The sequence below is a fragment of the Pristiophorus japonicus genome, chromosome X (genome assembly GCF_044704955.1).
Source record: "Pristiophorus japonicus isolate sPriJap1 chromosome X, sPriJap1.hap1, whole genome shotgun sequence".
NCBI lineage: Eukaryota > Metazoa > Chordata > Chondrichthyes > Pristiophoridae > Pristiophorus > Pristiophorus japonicus.
The window spans coordinates 15,030,581-15,056,049 of NC_092010.1; the positions used below are offsets into that span (position 1 = coordinate 15,030,581).

General features: G+C 43.8%; 1 protein-coding gene across 2 annotated transcripts in view; it reads right to left on the minus strand.

Moving 5' to 3' along the window:
- Positions 1 to 25,469, minus strand: part of LOC139240900 (vitamin D3 receptor B-like) — a 163,102-nt gene that overhangs the window by 8,938 nt on the left and 128,695 nt on the right. For both annotated transcript variants that reach the window (XM_070869406.1, XM_070869407.1), the window contains exons 6-7: positions 17,640 to 17,811; positions 5,521 to 5,672 (exon numbers count right to left, since the gene is read on the minus strand). In XM_070869406.1, the coding sequence (XP_070725507.1) occupies positions 5,521 to 5,672; positions 17,640 to 17,811 (324 nt within the window). The remainder of the gene's footprint in view (positions 1 to 5,520; positions 5,673 to 17,639; positions 17,812 to 25,469) is intronic.

A 25,469-nucleotide genomic window follows, 5' to 3' on the forward strand; every position in this document is an offset into this window, starting at 1 on the left:
ACTCGTGAAGTACAAAAGTAATGAACGAATTGGGAACCAGTGACAATGCCAAATAAATTGCTTAAAGCAGGATACCAAATCGTGACCCACTAATGAACCAAACTCAAACACGTCAGGAAAAACTCAACAGCCGCAACAGGAAGGCAAATTGAACTATAATGTTTGAAATTAGAGTTGAACAGATACTGTAGAATATGTGGGACATCACAGGAGATAGAACTGACCGACTTAGTAGAACACCACTGCGCATTTCACAATAATGTTATAACGATTAGTGGGTGGCCTTGAGGAACAAATCAAGAGCAGGTGATTCTGATCTAATATTTGCCATCTTTCAATAACCAGTCCATGAATCGGAATAGCACTGGGATCAGATTCAACAGAGAGGAGATATCTCTTGCAAGGCTTTGGGATTCTGCCTCTACTTAATTCCATGATTTTGGAAACCATAGTTTGCATGGCTAATAAAGGAATTACTTTTGCTCTATCTCCTTGTACCTTTTAACTACCTGTGGGTACTTGGGAAATATGAGAAAATACTGAAATCTTTGGGGTCGAAATTTGGTTACGGCCGCTGCCCATTACTGCGTGGGCGGTAAAGCCGTTAAGTGGCGTCCACGCCCCGGCTGAAATTGAGTAGGCTCTTTGGCAGAGGCGCCAAGAGGCAATTTTGTGCCGGCTAACACCACCCGCGTGGCGACGTCATCCAGCGTACAACGCCTCTTTGATGACTCCGTCGCGATATTTGCTTTGTACGGCTGCCGTACCAGCAAGTGGCCATACTGCCTGAAAAAGTGGTGGTAAAAGAGCGGTTCTCGAGCGGAATCGCCCAGAAAGGAAGGTAAGTTTTTCTCTTGTTTTCATTCGTTTTAAGAGTGGGACAGTGTGTGTGTGGGGATCAGAGAAGTTTTAGTTAGTTTTTTTCTTCCCTTTTCTTCCTGTTTTTTTCCCTAGCATGCCGGCAGCCTCCCATTGCGAAACTGAGTCGGCCTCCTGAGCTCCCGCCCTGTTGGCGCTGAGGATGTGTGTGCAACGGCACATTTTAGCGCTGCTCTCTCATCTTTGAGAGTTAAAAGTGAATTTAGCCCGGCGCTAAAATCAGCAGTATTAGGCAGTCCCTCGTATCGAGGATGACCTGCTTCCACACCAAAAATACATGAGTTCACAGGTATTTCAATAAGGGACCTGACAATCTAGGTCCTGAACTACATACTAAAGGGTGGAAGATGCCTGTGCATGGATTCTTTTAACGTGGGGTGGCCGTTGCACACCAGCCACTACACGGGCTTGACAGAGCTAGGTCTTGATCCAGTGGCAAGGTTAACCAGGACGACTGGAGACCAAGCTCTGCTGCACGGACCTAGTGCACTCACAGCACTCAGGCAGTGACACCGCCTCAAAAACGTCCATAACCAATTTTGACCCCTTTGTGTCTAGGAAAAAGATTATCCAGCTTCCAGTTTCACCCAGCAACTTATAGCAGAAACACAGGAGCTAGTCGTTGTCTGTCAAGGCAAACAGGTGTGTCTATAGATGCCCCTATTTCTGAAAAATCTCTTGGTAGATTTTTCATTCATGAGGATGAACAGTGAGGCAACTGAGAGAATCTGCTGCTATATTGTCTTCCCCAACTGGGATAAACAACAGAGGGATGCAGCCATGAGAAATACCATGAACAGTAATGCAATATCTGGAGAAAGGGTTCCACTCTGGGGCTAGGGACCTCTGATGCCAATATCTGAGGGTTTGAGCAAATTTTAATTAAGCATTTGCGTATTTGCAGCTTTAGCCTAAAAATGAACATTTAAGTAATTAGTCATTATCCTCAGGAGAGTCCTGTTGCCGATTGCCTGCAGACAGACAGGGATATCCCAAGTCGGCTGGGTGGCTCATCTGCTCCTGTGGTTGGATCATGGTTCTTGAATCAACCAGATTTGCCTTGGTTTTCTCAAATACCCTTCTCTATAGGAGTCTGTGGATATTCCAGAAGCAGAACCTCCCAATGAAAATGGCACAGATGCAGTCATACCCAGTCACGTAGAATGGGTTACCCAGCCCCTACAATGTTTGCAGGGCAGGAGTACAAAGCCAGGCTCATTTTAAGATACTTTCTTTGACTATGGTTTGGGAGACTTCCCAGTTTTCCCTCAGGGGTGACATTAATGCTTTGTTTGATTATCATGCAGCATACCCAGTGCTGACCAGTATAATTGGATTGCCCAGTACTGAAGTACTGTCCCAGATGGAGCCAAGGCATTCAAGATGAGCAGTGCCTACCTGAGAGGGAGGTGGGAGGGTGGGTAGAATCATAGAAATTTACAGCACAGAAGGAGGCCATTTGGTCCATCATGTCCGTGCTGGCCGACAAAGAGCTATCCTGCTCTTGGACCGTGGCCTTGTTGGTTACGGCACTTCAAGTGCACATCCAAGTACTTTTTAAATGTGGTGAGGGTTTCTGCCTCTACCACCCTTTCAGGCAGTGAGTTCCAGACCCCCACCACCCTTTGGGTGAAAAAGTTTCCCCTCAAATCCCCTGTAAACCTCCTACCAATTACTTTAAATCTATGCCCCTGCTTGTTCACCCCTCTGCCAAGGGAAATAGGTCCTTCCTATTCACTCTTTCTAGGCCCCTCGTAATTTTATACACCTTAGTTAGGTCTCTCCTCAGCCTCCTCTGTTCCAAAGAAAACAAAGCCAGCCTAGCCAATCTACCCTCATAGTTAAAATTCTCCAGTCTAGGCAACATCCTCGTAAATCTCCTTTGTACCCTCTCTAGTGCAATCACATCTTTCCTGTAATGTGACCACCAGAACTGCACGCAGTACTCTAGCTGTAGCCTAAGTAGAGTTTTATACAGTTCAAGTATAAACCCCCTGTTCTTGTATTCTATGCCTCGGCTAATAAAGGCAAGTATTCCGTATGCCTTCTTAGCCACCTTATCTACCTGGCCTGCTGCCTTCAGGGATCTGTGGACCTGCACTCCAAGGTCCCTCTGTTCCTCTACACTTCTCAGTGTCCTACCATTTATTTGCCAGGATTTTCGGCGGGTTTGCGACTATTTTTGCACCACTTTTTGATCATCCACGGCAAAAAAACGGACGCTCAGCTGTTTCTCGCCCAGTTGCAATCCTCGGCTCGGTTTTGTGGCAGCGCTTGGCAGCACCGCCGGGGAGAGCTGAGCCGGGATGTAACGACTCAGATTGCATTACCGACCAAGTTTCAGCACTCCCCTGACCCGTACGCCGTGCCCAGGAAACCACCAGAGAAAACACGGCGGTCCAGCCCTGCCAGCTGGTAAGTTGGAAAAACGGGAAAAAAAGTTTACGTTTTTATTTTTTTATATTTTTGCAGCGATTTGTTAGGTAAGGATGTTGATAATGTTTTTTGAATTCCCCCCCCCCCCCCGCCCTCCCAAGGCCTCTCTCGGAGCGCTCCTGGCCCCGCACTGAAGTTGCTGATGATCCTGTTTTTGCGCCACGAATACTAGTGCAATGCCTCCTTTTGCGCTGTACCCCTGGCGCAGACCCCAAGTGCCGAAAGTTAGGTAATTAATCGGCAATGCTAATTGGGAGGTAATTTTCACGTATCGCTTACGTTTTCGCCCAAAAACGGAGAAAGCTGAAAATCCAGCCCACTGTGTATTCCCTTTCCTTGTTAGCCCTTCCCAAATGCATTACCTCACACTTCTCCAGATTGAATTCCATTTGTCACTGCTCTGCCCACCTGACCAGTTCATTGATATCTTCCTGCAGTCCACAGCTTTCTTCATTATCAACCACACAAACTATTTTTGTATCATCAGTAAACTTCTTAATCATGTTCCCTACATTCAAGTCTAAATCATTGATATATATCACAAAATGCAAGGGATCCAGTACTGAGCCCTGCGGAACCCCACTGGAAACATCCTTCCAGTCACAAAAACACCCATCAACCATTACCTTTTGCTTCCTGCCTCTGAGCCAATTTTAGATCCAACTTGCCACTTTGCCTTGGATCCCATGGGCTTTTACTTTAGGATATATTACTTAGCTTACTTCCATGTTACTTGAAAAGATTGGTGTAATCTGTCCTTGATTTACATAGAATTCAGTGCCAAGGAGCATAGGGGAGTCCGGTTGAGTCCTCAATATAGTATCAGCATATTCTCTGCACTAGCTTTTGCTAATGAGCATTCAGCAATGGCCAACTCAGCATGGCTGGATTTCTTGGGCAGGAAACTGCATTCATTCCATATAAGCATGTTTTATGAACCTAAGACAAATTAGCAAGTTGTGATATTGCATTTAGGGGACAAGCATTGATGACATGATGTAAAGCGTCAGCGATCATGAATTTGCTTTGCATTTTGCACAGTATTTAAAGCCTTTAGCAGACCCAACTATACCGGCTTTTACTTTGCAGACAACGTACTGCATGTGTCAATGCTAAAGGGTGTACCATATAGCTCCCACAGTGCAGCTGGGGCAAAATCTACAGAGTGTAAAATACTCATTTGTGCATAGCCATTTTTATGCTAACACTAGCATGTTTCTGCCAGTTATATTTGCTCCTATTGCTAGTTTTAGTGAAATAAGAGACTCATTCTTTTGGAACAGATTTATGATCTCGCTACAAGTAATGATCAGAGGAAACCTCTCCCCACATGAATCACAGGATTGGTATTACCACGTGCCCTCAAAAGCACGTGGCCGATTTTCCTCTGCTGCATGTCCAGGGAACACTCAGGAAGAATCCTGATGTTATGTCAGGTTTCCATCCCTTTGCGTTGCACAGGAATTTCTTGGGAGATCAGGGGGTGGGGAGGAAGAAATGGTTATGCCCATATCAGGCATAAGTAAGAATCAACTCCACAGAAAAGGGGGGATGGTGGTGTTTGCCCATTTAGAGTTGCACCCAGAAGTGTGCCTTAGGCCTTGCGTCTTGCCCTGGTCAGATTGGATAATCTGAGTGGGGCCTAAGGGCCACCAATTGGAGCCACTTCTGCTGTAAGTGAAAGTGTAGGCAGATTGGAGCTGAAGGCTTTCACAGCCAACAGCCATTACCGCTGGAAATCAGGCCCCATAACGTTTGCGCGCTTGTCTTGATGAGGACAGACCAGCAACTAATTTTTTCTGAAGGTTCGTTACCTAGTGCCAACTGACTCCTGGGAAATCTGAAAGAGCCACAGAAAAAATGAGACAGGCCAGATTAAATTAACATAATATTTAATTTTCTGTTTGATTAATCTAACCTACTCCTGTTAGAGACTGGAGACTTTGTATTAGAATTCTGGCAACGAGAGGTTAAACACTAGTAGCACATAAACATTAGCTAGGGAGGAGTGAACTAGCACAACAGTGCAGGCTCTCGCCTCCTTGGCCTTTACACAATACGGGAGAAGACCAAGGATAGCACTGCTTATCTACAATGTCATTGCAAGTGCTCAACATGTAGATTTCCTAGAACCTAGCGAGCTAGATTGCATTCATATGCGCAAGATGTAGAATGAATATGGTTTTGTTTCCTTTTATTGCTTACCTTTGGTGACGTCATTTATATTATATCTGAATTCATCATTTCCACAGCTCCAGGACATATCCTCCAATGTGAAGGACTGGTTTGATCGCAGCATAATAATTTCAATTGCACTTGACTTCAGAAGGGAAATTTGGTCATCCGCAGACAACTCCCTGCAGATTGAAGAAGTTCTCTTCTTAGTAAATATGTACGCATCAGCACTTTTGTTGTAAATTAAAGGTTATTGATATTTCTCCAGTGATGGGCATACATCCTCAGTTTATCTTTCCATTATTAGGTCCCACATCTCTTTCGCTTCCTGACCTCGGCTGATGTCCTCCTTGACTGGATGACCCTTATTTGATTTTCTGCCCACCCGCCCATCCACCTCCCCACTTTCAGAGAAATGGTTGGTCTCTACCTGGCACAGCTCAAGGCTGCAACTGAGTAGAGTGAGGGGGGTAGGCGGGGGGCGTGGGGGGAGCAAGCCTGAAACCTTCCGCCTTTTGCTGGTGTGGGTTACTGCTCCAGTGTGCAGCATTACCACAACACCACCTATTTTCTCATCCCATTTCATTCTGCAACAATGATTTTCTAATCAGAAACATAGATACAAAAATACCAAGTTAAATGCACTTGTGGTGTGGTACAGACCAGCAAGGTCCCAGGTTTGATCCTGTGCTGAGTTAGCTCATCTCAGCTGGGGCAGCAATAGGGATGCTACAATTAGTCTCGGTGCCCATGGGCTAGGGAGGAGATAATCGGCCTGAGTTCCTCTGCTTGAAAGTGTGTGGGAACAGCAGGCGAGGAGAGGATTGGGCTTGACTGTGATGTTGCCATAGCCAATTAATTTGGTGATATTCACTGTCTAGGCTCACACATGATCAATTGGGTGAGGAGTTGAAGGGCTACCATTGGCAGCAGAACTGTACCCCAGTAAAAGTTGCTGCCTTTAGGAGAGGAGGGAAGCAAATTGAAAAAGAAAACTATTTGCTCAGTTTTACAGAGTTATAAAAGCGCCCCAGTCAGTGCTCATAAAACCTTTTAAATTATGGAAGAGAAGGGAGGAGAGCTCAAGGTGGACAGGAAATGGCAGTTGGTGATGATTATTTTTTTGACTGCTCTTTCACGGTCATTATAATTTATAGTGGCAGCAAAACAAAGATAGAAGTCGGGGATTTTGCGCACAGCTTTTGCAAATTCAGGAAAAATGTGGATTTTAAGTTCGCTTTCTTGCAATCATCACTTATGTAGCAAACAGCAGCCAATTCTTGCGCTCATATGATGCTATATGCCAGGTATAACTAAAAGATTGAGCAAGTTATGATCATTTGCAAAATGTGATTGCGTCCAGTGAGTAGATTGTAATCTGTTAACGTACGTATATGACCAATGCTAGTGAGTTTTTTTTTTGGGGGGGGGGAATTATTTTCCTCATTGAGGTGGGGGACTCATCAATAGATTCCCCCTCTCATTTAATTGCCAATTCAAACAGTCAGATACCTCTACAGTGTCTCATCAACATCAGAATAGTACGCTTTACTGCAATGAGGTGATGTTTTCTATCCTTACATCAGCCACTCTGGACTTCTGTTAATGCTAAATTGCAGGCAGTTTTCCGTACAGACCCGCACCCAGTAGGAACTGGGCTGAGACTGGCCACACTCATTTCATGCAAGGTTCAAACAATCTACAGCAACTTACACTTATACAGTGCCTTTAATGCTGCAAAGCACCCAAAGACTCATCCCAAAAGGTGAAAGAATGGACATTGAGCACAAGTTAGGAGAGATGACCTGTGGTTTGGTATAAATTATAAATTTTAAGGAGAGTTCTGAAAGTGGCAGGGTGGGGCGCTCTGGTACCAATGGTGCAGTGGAGAGAGTGGTAATGCACAGTAGACCAGAGTGGGAAATCTGAGCTGGGATTTAGGGCAGCAGGAGGTTGTAGAGTAGGATTGGGTAGAGGAGAGAGTGCAAAAGGGAGTGGACTGGTCTAACATTTTGAAGGCTGTGCAGAAGTTGGGGAAAACAAGAAGAAATCATGCACTGAGGTTGTTGTCAAAGAGTATGTCACTGGTGACTGTCCAGAGCGGTCTTGGTGCAGTGGGTGGAACTGAAACTCAACTGCAGGAATTGTAACAGGCAGTGATAGGACAGGTGAGGACAGAGGTAAGTTGCAATATTTGAGGACCTTAAAGAGGAAAAGGAGGTTAGGGTTAGGGTAGTAGTTGGAGAGGGTGGAGGAGTTGAGGTGGGCTTTTTAAGGAGGGGCTATAAAGGCAGTTTTGAAAGGGGGGGGGCATCAATGCACATGAAAAGAGAAGAGAGCTACCTATAATGTCAGCAATCATGCAGTGGAGGATTGTAAGGAATCAAGGGAGCAGGAGCAGGATGTCATGGAGAAGATGATAGCTGGGGAAGATAGGGAGAACCTACAGGATTTAGGGCTAGGCAGAATGGGAGGAAGATTTTGAAGACAAAATAAATCAATGAGCTCCTCACAGTTGACATTAGAGATGAGGATAGACAGGAGACGGAATAGAGGCCGTTAATGGTGAGAGGGCCCAGGATATTCCCAGAGTATTAAGGTAGCAAGTAGTAAGGTAATCAGTAGAGAGGTGAACTTCACCCCACTGATCAAAGCTGGAGTTGAACCAAGTCCCAGAGGTGGAAGAAATAAATAGCTTGTAGTTGTATAGCACTTTTTGACTTTCCTAAGTGCTTCAATACCAATGAAGTACAAACAATGTTGTTATGTAGGCAAATGTGGCAGCCAATGTAAGCACAGGAAGGTCCCAAAAATAGCAAGTGAGATGAATGACCAATTAATCTGATTTTGATGATGTTGGTTAAGGGAGAAATGTTGACCAGGATATAGGAGAATTTCCAGTTCTTCTTTCAATAGTGCCATAATATATTTTATGGCCACCTAAACATGCAAACAGGGCCGGAGTTTAATGTTTCATCCAAACGATTGTGCCTCTGACAACGCAGCACTCCCTTAATACTGCAATGAAGGATCAGACTAAGTTACGTGCTCAAGTCCTGAGTGGGGCTTGCACCCACAACTTCTGACTCTAAGGCAAGAATGCTACGAACTCAGCCAAACTGATGCTTAAGAAAAGAGATGTGAAAAGAGCGTGTGCTGATCCAACGTGCCAATCAATTCTTCCCCCGCAATTCCCTGGCAGTTAATTATATTTCAACAAAGCTTTTGAAATAATTTAACAAGATAACAATATGATGGAGTTTAACATGTGCAGAAACCCATCACCATAATTCAGCATCTCCAAATCAGACTACTGAGAAACTCTCATTGGTAGAGCTACAGTTTGCCTGATATGGAGTGAACACATTTTTTTGCATAGAGAGATGTTCAATTACGTAAGTTCAGGGTGAAACGAAGGCATTCACTGCTGGCCCAGAAGTACGCTCTGCACAAGAATCTCTCAATCCCTGTGTCGAAAACTTCGAGTTTTCCGACCTTGAATTAGTTTCAATGGAACTTAATAGGGATCCCCTTGTTCGAACTGCTGTGAAGTCTGAGCAGCCAATCCAAACGCAGAATTCTCACAGACAGGGAACAAGGAAGTGAGTAAGCTCTTAACATTCTAACTTTTTAAAAATAGTTAGAGAGAGCAAAAGACAAATTGGGGTTCTCACATAGGGAAAAGGCAATCCTGAAATAAAGATGGACAAACCTAAAAAAGCATTTTTTTGGAAAAATTGTTTACATTTTAATTTTTATTAAAATGGATACATTTTAAATTGCACAAAATTAAAAATTAGTTTTCCAGGCCCTTAACCTTTGTTTAGCAGTCATACGCTGTTCAAACCCCAGTTACACCTAATCCCTTTGGGTCTAACTTTTAGTGGGGAATTAACACATAATGACTGCGGAAGTGCTGAAGTTTTCGTCAGTTTCAATGATTTGGCTTATTACACATTGGCAGCTCGGGTGGGGGGCGGGGTGGGGGTGATGCACAGCGCAGCCAGTTTCGGAGCTGTCATTGACAGACCGCAACTTTGGCATTTCCCCATGCGTCATATCCCAAAGTTGTGGTCAGTTTCAAAGGCGGAATGACGGCGAACGCTGCCAGTTCACAGCCATCCCAACTGCAAATCCTGGGCCAAGGTATTTCAGGACCAGCTGCCGCCATAATCTTGTCCCAAACTCAACTGGATACAAATGTTTCAAGTTTCGTTGGTTGTCTGCAATGCGTGAGGGAGGAGTTACGCCACTTGGAACAAACGCAGACTGTAATTTGTTCAGTCATGTATATGACGGCCAGTTATTCTCAAAAGTGGCGTGTGTGTGTGTGTGTGTGTGTACTATACAATATACATAGGCTCAGAAAGTCTTCTATCTATTCTTAGAGTTGGAGTAACACACATAAAATTCAAGATTTGGCCATGTATCTCAGTTTCTAACTTCTTCAAAAGAGCTGCATTAGGCACTAGTGAAAGCCTTAAAGAAATTGATTAAAACAATGCCTCAACGATTTACAATCTTGTATTAAGGAACAGTCTACCCTGCACATTCCTCAGAAGCATGAAATACAGATTTCTAATTACTCCATGGGCCGCTAAAGAATAGATATTTATGCCACAGCATCCATAGAACCCTCTTACGAGCCAGTTATATCAGCAAGATTCCCCAGTAGTTTTCTGCCTTACGAGGATCCCTCTTCTTGTGAGCAGAGGCCACAACTATGCTCAAGAACACCAAAGTAGCTGTGCCTCAAACAGAATCGTATTCATCAGCCTCTGAAGCGCAACTCCATGATGAGTTGGTGGTTTCCTGGCACCGTGCTCATGACCACTGCCATAACCACTCACCCAGAGCAGCTCTTAAGAATTTGAAATGAATACTGTCCATGTCTACTGGTTCACCATTAGCTAAGAGGTCCAATATGGAGTCCACTTCTGCCCAGCAAAGTGGTTCATTGAGGCCTTTTAGCTGCACAGCACATTCCATCGGCTTTTCAAACGTCCATGCAGATGCATCCTTACTACAGTCTGTCTAATATCAATGCGCTATAGTGCTCTCACCAGACCCCAAGGATGGCCTCACAGTTTTGTTCAAACTCGGCAGTCATTGGCACTAACTCAGAGGAACCTTTAATGACTATAAATGATGACAGACTTTACCCACTGGAAAAGATTTACACTCATTTTTGCATAATTTCATGCCCTCACAGAGGAATGCAACCCACTGATCCGATTTTATCTCCCCAGTGATCCTCCTGCTCATGACATGCTGCATCATAATCCTTTGTAGCAGCTTGAGTGCTCCGAAAAAGCTTGAAGTATGATTTTAAAGGCCCTCCCCTTTCTCCTAAAAGCTCTCTTTCCCTTTTGAAGTTATTGTAACAGAACCCTATTTAGTAGATTTGCGGCTAACAGGATGTCACTGCAGCTTGTTTATGATTTCAGCTGCAGGAGTAAGCAGTCAGACAGAACCAGCGTCATGGTTCAGCTTATAACTGAGCATCTTAGCTCAATCACTTGCAACATCGAGGTTATCAGCCACTCCAAATTGGCAGTCGTGTTTGTCTTGAGACTTCCCCCTTGACGAAGGTGGTAACTGACTATTGGTTTGAGGTTTTAAAACAATATCAAATAATATAACAAGAGAGCAATGGGTGTATCAAATTACTCACAACAACATAAATTGATTACTATGGCCCTCTCAACCCCTTGGCAAATCTATTAAACTGGTGAACCTTGGAAAGAAAGCAGATAGAACCACTACCAGAGGGAATTTCACCACCACTGCAGCTCCAGGACTGATTTATTCCAATAATCCTCAAAGGGCTACTGGTGCGAGGGCATCCACAGATATATTTAGTCTTGAGGATCCTCCTATGCTCAGCACCACGCAGCTCCTGAAGAATGTGCAATGGATCTCACAGGAAAAGTTAGCCGAGCACACCCCAGTTTCCAATGCAGATATTTTCACCGGTCAATGATCAGAGTCATGCTCCATGCCTGGTTTGTAAATCATTCCAAGGGACCTGCAACTACTTAGTTATTATTTTTATTATTATTTTTAGGAACCATGGAACCTTAGAGTCACTGACCATTCCATAAGTTTCTTGTTGGGCAAGGACATGGATCCATTCCAGGGATAGGAAAAGTCCGATCCCAGGCTCACATCACCCAAAGAGTTGGTATTCCAGGGGGAAAAAGAGAGACTAGACCTTGGAGAGAAATCCTTAATCTTCCTTGATGGAATTATCTCTGAAGGAGGTTGAGGTTGTTGACTGATATCGTGCCCAAATCTATCCATCACCCATGCTCATGACTAATGAACTTAAATTAGAACAAACACACTCGTTTCCATCACTTCTGCAATCGAATCTTTGAAGTCCTGTGCTAGATAAGAAACAGGAATGATGGAGCGCACATGGAGGGAAGGGGAAGAAAGAAAATAGTCAGGTCTCCAACTCCTGGTCGCTGCCCAATAACCCTGCTGGAAAGGGTGTGTGCATTTGTCTATGACACTGAGTCCGATTCTGTTCCCACCCAATCACAGTCCAATAAGCTTACTGATACTCACTGTCTAGGTTCACATAGGAAGAAACAGAGCACCTGTGGGGCCATACCCCAGTGTAAGCCACCGCCTTCGGGAGAAGAATTGTTTTGGTATAATCCCTATCTATAGCATTTTTTAAATGCAAGTGAAAGCCAAGAAAAATGATTGAATTTTGCTCATGATTTGCATTGCAGTGTCAAGTCCTTTTGCCCCGTCAGATAGAAAGCAAACAGTTCAGCTTTTCCAACTTTGCAACAGATTACTGTTTGTGATGAAAAGCTGAAAAAGTACATGTCGTCACTGCTCTACTTGCATGCTGAATTTTCTAGCCGATTCCAGGATTTTAGAATGGTAGAAAATGACCTGTATTCTCGCCATTCACATTTGATGTTGACAACATTTCACACGGCTTCCAACTCGAGCTTATCGACCTGCAATGTGATGCATAGTCTTAGGATAAGGGGTAGGCCATTTAGGACTGAGATGAGGAGAAACTTCTTCACTCAGAGAGTTGTTAACCTGTGGAATTCCCTGCTGCAGAGAGTTGTTGATGCCAGTTCATTGGATATATTCAAGAGGGAGTTAGATATGGCTCTTACGGCTCAAAGGGAGAGAAAGCAGGAAAGGGGTACTAAGGGAATGATCAGCCATGATCTTATTGAATGGCGGTGCAGGCTCGAAGGGCTGAATGGCCTACTCCTGCACCTATTTTCTATGTTTCTATGTTTCCTGGAGATCTTCTACTCAGATCTCCTCTTGCTCCAGCTGGTGTTGATTGATGTCAAATCCCTGCCTTTTCACTGTTAACGGATCCAAGATTCTGCCCCCGGCATAAGAGTGCCAGATGTAGTGTGTACATATGGGGGTGGGTGGGGGGGGGGGGGGGGCACTTCTCTTCCAGCAATCCAAATTAAGCAAACACCAATGTAAAAGAACTTCAAGAAATTTTGGAAATCAGACTTGGGACTGGTCTGGATGTTAATTTTGAGACACCTGAGCCAAAAACAGTCAATACTGGTCGGGTAGTGCTTTGCACACAACTGTAGCAAATTCAGGTGCTGCTGTATCTGCAGTCAAGCTTCTATGAAGCATGGATATCCACAATGATATACAAAGTCACTCCCAAATACAACTAACATATCACACTAGCAGCTCCCTGGTGAGAACCGAGACCTGAAATGTTAGATTTCCATTGGGTGAGGAGTGGAAATTGGAAGAAAAACAAGCTTTTCAAATCATACAAATGGGCAGTTAGAGTTATTTATACTGAAAGTGCTACCCTATGCTAGGCTCGTTTCTGAAAACTATCTTGTAGGAATATAGGAACAGGAGGAGGCCATTCAGCCTTTCGAGCCTATTTCGCCATTCAATGAGATCATGACTGATCTGCATCCTAACTCCATTTGCTCACCATGGCTCCAGAGTCCTTAATATCCTGAGCAAGCAAAAATCTATCACAGATTTAAAATGATTAATTGAGCGAGCATCTACTGCTTTTTGTGGGAGAGAGTTCCACATTTCTAGCAATCTTTGTTCCTAACTTCTCTCCTGAATGGCCTAGCTCTGATTTTAAGTTTGTGGCCCAGAATTTGCGGTCAGTGGCAAAGCAAAGGCACCACATCGCTGTTGGCCCCAACGTAAGCTTCACACAAGATCTCGATCTTGGTGTTGAAAATTTCAGCTTTTCCAACGTGTAACTGAAATCAATGGAACTTAATTGGGATTCCCAGCGAAGAGCTGCTGTGATGTCAGCCAATCCAAACGTAGAATTCTCAGACAATGAGCAAGTAAGCTCTTAAAATTCTAACTTTTAAAAAATGCTAGAGAGCGCAAAACAAAGATTGGGTCTCTCCTGGGAATAGGCAAACCTGAAATAAAAACAAACTTTCTTAAAAATTTAAACTTTTAATAAAATTGATAAATTTGACACTGCAGAAAATTTAAATTAACTTTTCAGGGCCATAACCTTTGTTTAGCAGTCAATACACTGTTCAAACCCGAGTTATACCTAATCCTTTGGATCTAACCTTTAATGGGGTATTTAACAGTGTACTTACTGCGGAAGAGCGAAGTTTTCGTCAGTTACTCCAATTTGAGAGATCTCACTCATTGCCGCTCTGGGGGGTACGGGGCGGTAGGGTGCACAGCAGTGAATGACAGACCGCAACTTCAGGATTTCCGCATTAGGCTGCGCATGCGCTAAATCCTGAAGTTGCGGTCAGTTTCAAAGGCTAAATGACGGTGAACACTGGCAGTTTGCAGTCATCAGGACCGCAAGTTCTGAGCCAACTCCCCTTGTCCTAGATTCCTTCACCAGTGGAAAAAGTTTCTCTCCATCTACTCCATCAATTTCTTTCAAAAGCCTAAAAACCTCAATCAAATCACCCTTTAACCTTCTATATTCCAGGGAATACAAGCCTAGTTTATGTAATCTCTCCTCATAATTGAACCCTTGCAGCCCTGGTAATATTCTGGTGACTCTGCGCTCCACTCCTTCCAAGGCCACTATTTATTTTCTAAGGTGTGGTGCCCAGAATTGTACTCAGTACTCCAGATGTGGTCTAACCAGGGCTTTGTATAGCTGTAACATATCTTCCTCCCCTTTATATTTCAGCCCTCTAGATATAAAGACTAACATTCCATTAGCCTTTTTCATTATTTTTTTGTACCTGACTACTATATTTAGTGTTCGATGTACATGGACCCCTAAATCTCTTTGGATCTCCACTGTTCCTAGCTTTTCACCATTTAAAAATGATCGGATCTATCCTTTTTTGGTCCAAAATAAATTACCTCACACTTACCTGCGTCAAAATCCATTTGCTACAGTTTTGTCCACTCACTTATTCTATCAATGGCTCTTTGTATTTTTATACTTCCGTCTACACTACTTATTATGCCACCAATCTTTGTGTTAACGGCAAACATGGATATATGGCTCTCTATTGTGTTATCCCGTCATTAATAAATATAGTGAATAGTTGAGGCCCCAGCACAGACCCTTGAGACACCACTATCTCTACTCTCGGTCTCCTACTGCCTAACAAATCTCCTGACCTGATCAATAATTTGCCTTCAATTCCATGAGCTTTAATTTTAACTAATAGTCTCTTATGTGGAACCTTATCAAATGCCTTCGAGAACTCCATATAAACTACATCCATAGACACTCCCTGGCTACTACTTCAGTTCTTCCTCAAAAAATTCAATTGGGTTCATTAGACATGACCTACCTTATTCATGTTGGCTCTCTCTAATCAGCTCAAATGTCTCTAAGTGCTCAGTCACTCTGTCCTTAATTATAGATTCTAATAGCTTCCCCACAATAGATGTTAAACTAACAGAACTGCAATGTCCTGGTTTCTCTCCCTCACCTTTCTTAAATAGTGGAGTTTACATTGGCAATTTTCAAATCTAAAGCGTCTTTGGGCTTCTGTCTGCCTCTGTTTTCGCCACAGAGGGGCGGCAATGGCAGTGGTGAGCTCTTCTGGGCGGCCGGCCAGCTTCCAGCACACCGCCGGGGTTTTCGGGGCCGGTGTCGGCGGGGCGCAGAACATTAACGGCCAGAAGAGGTGAGCCGGTGTGCAACGTCCCTGGTTGTGACACCGGCTTGACTTTTGACTCCCGCCCGACCCGTTGCGCCCCCGTAGAGCGCTCTGGTGGGACTGCCTGTGAAAGCGGGCGGTCCGAGCTGTAGCAGCTGCAGTGAGGCAAGTAATGCCGACCTTAGGTAAGTGTGATTGTTTTTTCCTTTTTTTTGGCGATTTATGTCGTGGTGGCGTGGGCTATGTATTGGGGATGTTTTTGCTGTTTTTGCCAGGGTTTTTTTTTCTCCCCAGGCCTCTCAGTGCATTCCCAGGCCGGCTCTTTAGCTCGGGATTTTCGCATGCTCAGCTGGCCTAGCGCCCCAAGAGAGGTGTGCGATGCCTCCCTTACCGCTCCGACCCACACTCAGGGCCCAGCTGCCCAATTTTGCTGACTGAGGCGCAAACTTTTTCCAGGCGGTATCATGACTGCCCTGCCACCATTAACGCCCTGAAATCCTAAAAGCCGAAATTCCAGTCCAATGATGCGAGAGAGCTTTGGAAGATTATCGCTGAAACATCTGCACTTTCCTCACCTACTTCCTATACAACCCTGGGGTGGAAACCATCAGGTCCTGGGGATTTGTCAGCTTTTAGTGCCAATATTTTTTCTATTGCTGTATTCTTGCTTACGTTAACTTTAGTAAGTTCCAGTCCTTGACTCATTATTAGTTTCCCTGGAATGTCAGGTATATTATCCTCTTCGTCTACTGTGAAGACTGACGCAAGGTAATTATTCATCAAGTCTGCCATTTCCTTATTTCCATCTGCAATGTGACCCCATCTGCTTTTAAAGTGCCCACACTACCCTTGACTACCCTGTTTCTTCTAATATATAATTGTAAAAACTTTTTGTGCTAATCTTGATATTCCTCAAGTTTATTTCCGCATTCCCTCTTTGGAGCTCTTACTATCTTTTTTGTCTTCCTTTGTTGTTCTTTATCTCTCTCCCAGTCCTCTGGATCTACACATTTCTTTGCTCTTCTGTATGTTCTTTCCTTTAGTTTGAAGTGATCTCTCACCTCTTTTGTCTGTTTTATTTGGTAAATCACGCTCCTGCCCTTTATACAGCCTCCTTCTGTGCTGTAACCATTCAATGATTCTATACTGGTCTTGTATTAAGCAAATTTATACTGTTCATCTGTAGTTTTACTCAATAACAGTTTTGACCAGTTTGCTGTCGGCAGTCTCTGTCTCATCCCGTTAAAGTTCGCCATACCAAAATCTAGAATCTTAGTAACTGTGTTACATTTCTCCTTTTCAAACTGAACAATGAATTCAAGCATATTATGATAACTGCTAAATAAATGTTTCCTTACTGTTAAATTATTAACTAAATCTGGTATGGTCTGCCCGCTTGTTGGTTCGAGAATATATTGCTCTAGAAACCATCTTAAATGCACTCAAGAAATTCACTACCTTTCTGACTTGTGCTAACTCTGCTCTTCCCAATCTTTAGAAGTAAAGTCTCCCATTAATGTCCAAATTAAAATCTTGGAAAAACATAGTAGAGACAAGAAACTAGAAAACTTTATATAAAACTATTATACACTTACATTGAAGAAAATACTGCATCTTTAGTATATTATAAGTATGGAGAAAAACTTTACGGAATTAGCAAGATGCTCCCAACAGTAATTTTGTGACAGAGAACTGAATCAGCATACAAACCTGTACATGGAGCAAACTTCACCCTAATTAGTGAAAATAAAGACCGAATACAGAGAAGTTCTGTTTGTGTTCATAATCCATGGCTTGGATTGGTCACAAAACTTGTGCCTTGTGTCAATAAACTGGTCCAATCTGGGATTTCAGAGAGGGTAATGAGCATATGGTGTCTTGTTATTAGTTTTTCTACGATAAGGCATGGCTGCTTGGCCCAACCTAGCAAGCAACATTGAACATTCTTAACTAGAAATTGGCTACAGATAGCTCTCCTTGCTCCCTTCACTTCAGATCTAGCATTCACAGTTTACAGAAGTAATGATCACACGGAAACTCTTAGAAGAAAAATACCTGAATCCAGGGATGGCCTTCGCAAAGCCGATGACTTTCTCTATGCTGTAACTGACTAGGTCAGCCAAATGAGGCAGCATGGTGAAATCTACAACCCCCTTGGAGCTTTCACGGTCATCCTGATGCATCCTGATGATGTTGGGGAAATGTAACTTTGTTAACTCGGACATATCTGTGCAAATCAGAGGGTAAAATACAACGTGATCATTATCCTTGCTAATCCATTGCAACAGTCCTGATATCCATTTTAAATACAGTTAACAGCCCACTTAAAAAAGGATTGAGTGCTTCCACCATATTTACATGGTTGCAAAACATGTCAAAGCCATGTAGGACATTAAATAACCTCGCAGAATCAAAGGAAATGCTGCACTCACCTTAACCTTTCAACTACTCCAAAAATAAACATATTCTTGTGATATAAAATGCACAGTTGATAGCAATTAATGATGAAAGTTCTGCTACAGGAGTGTAGGAGAGCTAAATTTGTTGTCTGAAGCCATTGTCTTTGGTCCCTGCTATAAACTCCGTTCCCTGACCACCGTTTCCATCCCTGGCAACTGTCCGAAACTGAACCAGACCGTTCGCAAACTTGCTGCTGTGTTTGACCCTGAGATGAGCTTCTGACCACACATCCGCTCCATCACCTCTGTAACATCACTTGTCCCCAGCCTTGCTTCAGCTCATCTGTTGCTGAAACCCTCATCTATGCCTTTGTTGCCTCTAGACTTGACTATTCCAATGCTCTTCCGGCCGATCTCCCATCTTCCACTCTACATAAACTTGTGCTCATCCATAACTCTGCTGCCCGTGTCCTAACACGCCCCAGTGTTCACCCATCACCCCTGTGCTTGCCGAGCTGCATTGGCTCCCGGTCCGACAACATCTCAGTTTTTAAATCCTCATCCTTCTGTTCAAATCCCTCCAGGGCCTCGCCCCCTACCTATCTCTGTAACCTCCTCCAGGCATACAAGCCTTCGAGATCTCTGAGCTCTGCCAATTCTGGTCTCTTGGGCATCCCCAATTTTAATCGTTCCACCATTGGCAGCCGTGCTTCCAAAGACACCTGGGCCCTAAGCTCTGGAATTCCCTCCCTAAACCTCTCTGCCTCTCTACTTCTCTATCCTCTTTTAAGATGCTCCTTAAGACCTACTTCTTTGACCAAGCTTTTGTCAACTGTCCTGATATCTCCTTATGTGGCTCGGTGTCAAAAATGTTTTTATTGATAATGCTCTTGTTAAGTGCCTTGGGACATTTTCTACGTTAAAGGTGCCATATAAATGCGTGTTGTTGTTGTTGTTTGGTGTTCTACACTCGTGTAAAAGAAACTAAAATTTTAGCTCCCCTAAAATCTCAGTGGGCAAATGCACATAATGATGCAATTAGCTACATGGACAAAATACCAGGTTCAATATCTGGTTTCTGTCTTCAGCTAATCTTAGCCACAATGGTGACAATGGGATTGCTACGGCTCACTTCAGCATCCCCAGGGTAAGGGGTATGTAAAAAAAGGATGCAGAGCAAGTATGTTCACTTAAAGAAAAAGGGTGGGACTAACCTGGATGTCAAGGGACATACAGGGCAGGATAAAAAGGGAAGCTTATGACAGTTACCGAGGGCTCAATACTGCAAACACCTTAGAGTATAGAAAATGCAGGGATGAAATTAAAAAGGAAATTAGGAAGTAGGTCCCCTGCAGTCAGAATCAGGGGAAGTCATAACGGGGAACAAAGAAATGGCGGACCAATTGAACAAGTACTTTGGTTCGGTATTCACTAAGGAGGATACAAACAACCTTCTAGATATAAAAGGGGTCAGAGGGTCTAGTAAGGAGGAGGAACTGAGGGAAATCCTTATTAGTCGGGAAATTGTGTTGGGGAAATTGATGGGATTGAAGGCCGATAAATCCCCAGGGCCTGATGGACTGCATCCCAGAGTACTTAAGGAGGTGGCCTTGGAAATAGCGGATGCATTGACAGTCATTTTCCAACATTCCATTGACTCTGGATCAGTTCCTATCGAGTGGAGGGTAGCCAATGTAACCCCACTTTTTAAAAAAAGGAGGGAGAGAGAAAACAGGGAATTATAGACCGGTCAGCCTGACATTGGTAGTGGGTAAAATGATGGAATCAATTATTAAGGATGTCATAGCAGCGCATTTAGAAAGAGGTGACATGATAGGTCCAAGTCAGCATGGATTTGTGAAAGGGAAATCATGCTTGACAAATCTTCTGGAATTTTTTGAGGATGTTTCCAGTAAAGTGGACAAGGGAGAACCAGTTGATGTGGTATATTTGGACTTTCAGACGGCTTTCGACAAGGTCTCACACAAGAGATTAATGTGCAAAGTTAAAGCACATGGGATTGGGGATAGTGTGCTGACATGGATTGAGAACTGGTTGTCAGACAGGAAGCAAAGAGTAGGAGTAAATGGGTACTTTTCAGAATGGCAGGCAGTGACTAGTGGGGTGCCGCAAGGTTCTGTGCTGGGGCCCCAGCTGTTTACATTGTATATTAATGATTTAGACGAGGGGATTAAATGTAGTATCTCCAAATTTGCGGATGACACTAAGTTGGGTGGCAGTGTGAGCTGCGAGGAGGATGCTATGAGGCTGCAGAGTGACTTGGATAGGTTAGGTGAGTGGGCAAATGCATGGCAGATGAAGTATAATGTGGATAAATGTGAGGTTATCCACTTTGGTGGTAAAAACAGAGAGACAGACTATTATCTGAATGGTGACAGATTAGGAAAAGGGGAGGTGCAACGAGACCTGGGTGTCATGGTACATCAGTCATTGAAGATTGGCATGCAGGTACAGCAGGCGGTTAAGAAAGTAAATGGCATGTTGGCCTTCATAGCGAGGGGATTTGAGTACAGGGGCAGGGAGGTGTTGCTACAGTTGTACAGGGCATTGGTGAGGCCACACCTGGAGTATTGTGTACAGTTTTGGTCTCCTAACTAGAGGAAGGACATTCTTGCTATTGAGGGAGTGCAGCGAAGGTTCACCAGACTGATTCCCGGGATGGTGGGACTGACCTATCAAGAAAGACTGGATCAACTGGGCTTGTATTCACTGGAGTTCAGAAGAATGAGAGGGGACCTCATAGAAACGTTTAAAATTCTGATGGGTTCAGACAGGTTAGATGCAGGAAGAATGTTCCCAATGTTGGGGAAGTCCAGAACCAGGGGTCACAGTCTAAGGATAAGGGGTAAGCCATTTAGGACCGAGATGAGGAGAAACTTCTTCACCCAGAGAGTGGTGAACCTGTGGAATTCTCTACCACAGAAAGTTGTTGAGGCCAATTCACTAAATATATTCAAAAAGGAGTTAGATGATGTCCTTACTACTAGGGGGATCAAGGGGTATGGTGAGAAAGCAGGAATGGGGTACTGAAGTTGCATGTTCAGCCATGAACTCATTGAATGGCGGTGCAGGCTAGAAGGGCCGAATGGCCTACTCCTGCACCTATTTTCTATGTTTCTATGTTAGGAAGGCAAACAGAGGGCATGAAAAAATATTGCCAAGTGAAATCAAGGAAAACCCAAAGATGTTTTATTAAGAGCAAGAAGATAACCAAAGAGTAGAGCCTATTAGAGACCAAAAAAGTAACCTGTGTGTGGAGGCGGAAGACGTGGGTATGATTCTTAAATGAATACTTTGCATCTATTTTCACAAAAGAGAAGGACAATGCCGACATTGCAATCAGAGAGGAGTGTGAAATATTAGATGAAATAAACATAGTGAGAGAGGAAGTATTAATGGGTTTAACATCTTTGAAAGTGGATAAATCCTCAGGCCCAGATGAAATGTATCCCAAGCTGTTGGGAGGAAATAGCAGAGGCTCTGACCATCATTTTCCAATCCTCTCTGGCTACAGGTGTGGTACTGGAGGATTGCTAATGTTGTACCATTGTTTAAAAAAGGAGAAAGGTTGGAATTCAATCTGGAGAAGTGTGAGGTAATGCATTTGGGGAGGGCTAACAAGGCAAGGGAATACACATTAAATGGTAGGACACTGAGAAGTGTAGAGGAATAAAAGGACCTTGGAGTGCATGTCCACAGATCCCTAAAGGTAGCAGGACAGGTAGATAAGGTGGTTAAGAAGGCATATGGAATACTTGCCTTTATTAGCTGAGGCACAGAATATAAGAGCGGGGAGGTTATGCTTGAACTGTATAAAACACCAGTTAGGCCACAGCTAGAGTACTGCGTGCAGTTCTGATCACCAAAATACAAGAAAGATGTGATTACACTGGAGAGGGTACAGAGGAAATTTACGAGGATGTTGCCTGGAGTGGAGAATTTTAGCTTTGAGGAAAGATTGGATAGGCTGGGGTTGTTTTCTTTGGAACAAAAGTGGCTGAGGAGAGACCTAATTGAGGTGTATAAAATTATGAAGGGCCGAGATATAGTGGATAGGAAGGACCTATTCCCCATAGCAGAGGGATCAATAACAAGGAGGCATAGATTTAAAGTAAGTGGTAGTAGGTTTGGAGGGGATTGGAGGAGAAATATTTTCACCCAGAGGGTGGTGGGGGTCTGGAACTCACTGCGTGAAAGAGTGGTAGAGGCAGAAACCCTTGTAGCATTGAAAAAGTACATGGATGTGCACTTGAAGTGTCGTAAGCTACAAGGCTACGGACAAAGAGCAGGAGAGTGGGATTAGGCTGGATAGCTCTTTGTCGGCCGGCATGGACACAATGGGCCAAAAGGCCTCCTTCTGTGCTGTAAATTTCTATGATTCTATGATTAGGGCTCCCACTCACGACCCAGTGATCATTGCTGGAAATGCAAATTTGGACTTAAGGTGAGAACAAGATCATAAAAAATGACAGCACAGGAGGTGGCTATTCAGTCGACAGGATGTGCGTCTTTCCAATTGAGACGATCTACTCGAATCCCAGTTTCCTCTTCATATACTTTGCTTTTAAATGTTATAGTCTTTGCCACAATAGCAACTTGTGACAAAAAATTCATATTCTAATAGCCAACTGGGTGAAAATATTTCTCCCAATATCCTCAGCTGTGATATTTGTCAGGGTAGAATATAACCCTGCAATGCTTGCTTTCTAGGCTTGCACTTAAAGGCCATTTGGGCCGTTGCCATTTCTGGAATTCTTCCATAGCAGAACACAGCATCTTCAGAAAAGATGGGATCAGGGAAAAGATCACAAGAGGCAGGAGTTGGAGTGATTTTGCATCATTTCCCACCAAGCAGGTGCTGTTAAAATTAGTACACAGATAGCTTTAGGATCTATTTAAAAAGGCTTACAAATTAAGGAAATAAAGAATAATCACTATGTAAACATAGAAACATAGAAAATAGGTGCAGGAGTAGGCCATTCGGCCCTTCTAGCCTGCACCGCCATTCAATGAGTTCATGGCTGAACATTCAACTTCAGTACCCCATTCCTGCTTTCTCGCCATACCCCTTGATCCCCCTAGTAGTAAGGACCTCATCTAACTCCTTTTTGAATATATTTAGTGAATTGGCCTCAACAACTTTCTGTGGTAGAGAATTCCACAGGTTCACCACTCTCTGGGTGAAGAAGTTCCTCCGCATCTCGGTCCTAAATGGCTTACCCCTTATCCTTAGACTGTGACCTCTGGTTCTGGACTTCCCCAACATTGGGAACATTCTTCCTGCATCTAACCTGTCTAACCCCGTCAGAATTTTAAATGTTTCTATGAGGTCTCCTCTCATTCTTCTGAACTCCAGTGAATACAAGCCCAGTTGATCCAGTCTTTCTTGATAGGTCAGTCCCGCCATCCCGGGAATCAGTCTGGTGAACCTTCGCTGCACTCCCTCAATAGCAAGAATGTCCTTCCTCAGGTTAGGAGACCAAAACTGTACACAATACTCCAGGTGTGGCCTCACCAATGCCCTGTACAACTGTAGCAACACCTCCCTGCCCCTGTACTCAAATCCCCTCGCTATGAAGGCCAACATGCCATTTGCTTTCTTAACCGCCTGCTGCACCTGCATGCCAACCTTCAATGACTGATGTACCACGACACCCAGGTCTCTTTGCACCTCCACTTTTCCTAATCTGTCACCACTCTACAGAATGAAACCACATGAGGCACATTCTGGGGACAAGGTCACTCTGTGACCTCAACTCTTTATTCACAGGACTCCAAAGACGATGACCCTGCGTGGGACCTCCCTTTTTATACCTGTGTGATCAGGTAAGGAGTGTCTCCCACAAGTTCACCCCTTGTGGTCAAGGTGTGCATCTAGGTTGAGTGTATACAGTAATACAGTGGTGTTACATTGTGGTTGCATACATGACACACTACATATAAACAAACAGTTGTGGGGCGGGGGGACATCAGTGGTAATTAAAGGATTTGGAAGGGGAGGACATAATTCACGCCAAGTAAAATTTGAAAGCAGACACGATGGGGAAAGTGCCAAGCTTCAGATGAGATGTTAAACCAAGTTCCATTCTCCATTCTGGTGGTTCAGGTGGATGTCAAATATCCCATTTGAAGAGCAGCGGTTTTCCCCTGTGTCATGGTTCAACCAACACCACAAAGCAACAGATTAACTGGTTATTGGCGGAAACTTACTGCATGTCTGTCACATTTGCCCACTTCAAGTTCATTCTTTGCATGGAAAACGCTTTTGAGACAGAGATGTGATAAAGCATTATATAAATCCAAGGCAGGGACTTTTCTCGGTGGTGCTCCCACTCTGCCATCGTAACTTCACCCCTAGTATGGCAGAAACCCCGTTTCCGCGTCTCAAGGATTCAGCACAACTCAGTGACCGCCTCTCCACTGAGGTGTAGGTGGAAAGGGTAGGTCCTTTCTGACATATCCAAGTAGTTGTGCCTAGGTTAGATGCCAGATACCTGAAGTGCAAGCACACCTGCCTTTCCTCCCTCCGCAGGAACTCCTCTTTCTCCAAATTCAGGACAACCATGAATAGGCCCAATAGGAGGTCTATGCTAAGCACTGTTTCTGCAGCTGCAGGGGCCAACTGGTGACAGCAAGAATGCTGCTGTGGGACCTGTGCACCAAAGGTGTGCTGAATTGCAGAAAAACAGCAGCAAGCAGCAGAAACGAATAAATGCACAAAAAACAGCAAAAAAAAATGTAAGTCTCAGCAATCAGGTCGTTAGTTTTAAGTGAAGAAGCTCGGCATCAATTGGCTTGGCCCAGTGACTGTTTTATACAGATGCTCAGTGAATAAGGAGCTGCACTGCAGAACATCACATAGAATTCATCATGATACCCATTATAGCTTACATAATTTTTTAATGAGGCGTGTAAGCATGGCTTCAAACTTGAAAAACAACTTCTGTGGAGTTGAACATTGAGTGTGCTCGGGCCTACAGGCCAGATTCCACAGGCCTTGCACATTACTGGCGAGTGGCTGTTCCCCAAGTGCAACAAGCAATCATCTTACAGACTGAATTTACTTTTTTTCCTCCTTCTTAGCCTCCTCTTTGGCATTTCAATCACACCGATTCATTGTGGCTTAAAATTCAATCTATTCTGAAGTAAGTTGCTCAAATGTGTGGAGCTGTGTTTGTTCATTTATTTAGAAATTGCAATCGGTCTCTTACCAATCATAAATGTAATTCCTAAAATCCCAACAATATGCATGCACTACTCATCAGGTAAAGCAGCAGACAACTAACATAAGAACATAAGAATTAGGAGCAGGAGTAGGCCATACATCTACTCAGGCCTGCTCCACCATTCAATAAGAACATGACTGATCTTCGACCTCAACTCCACTTTCCCGCTTGATCCCCATATCCCTTGATTCCCCAAGATTCCAAAGATCTATCCAGCTCAGCCTTGAATATATTCAGAG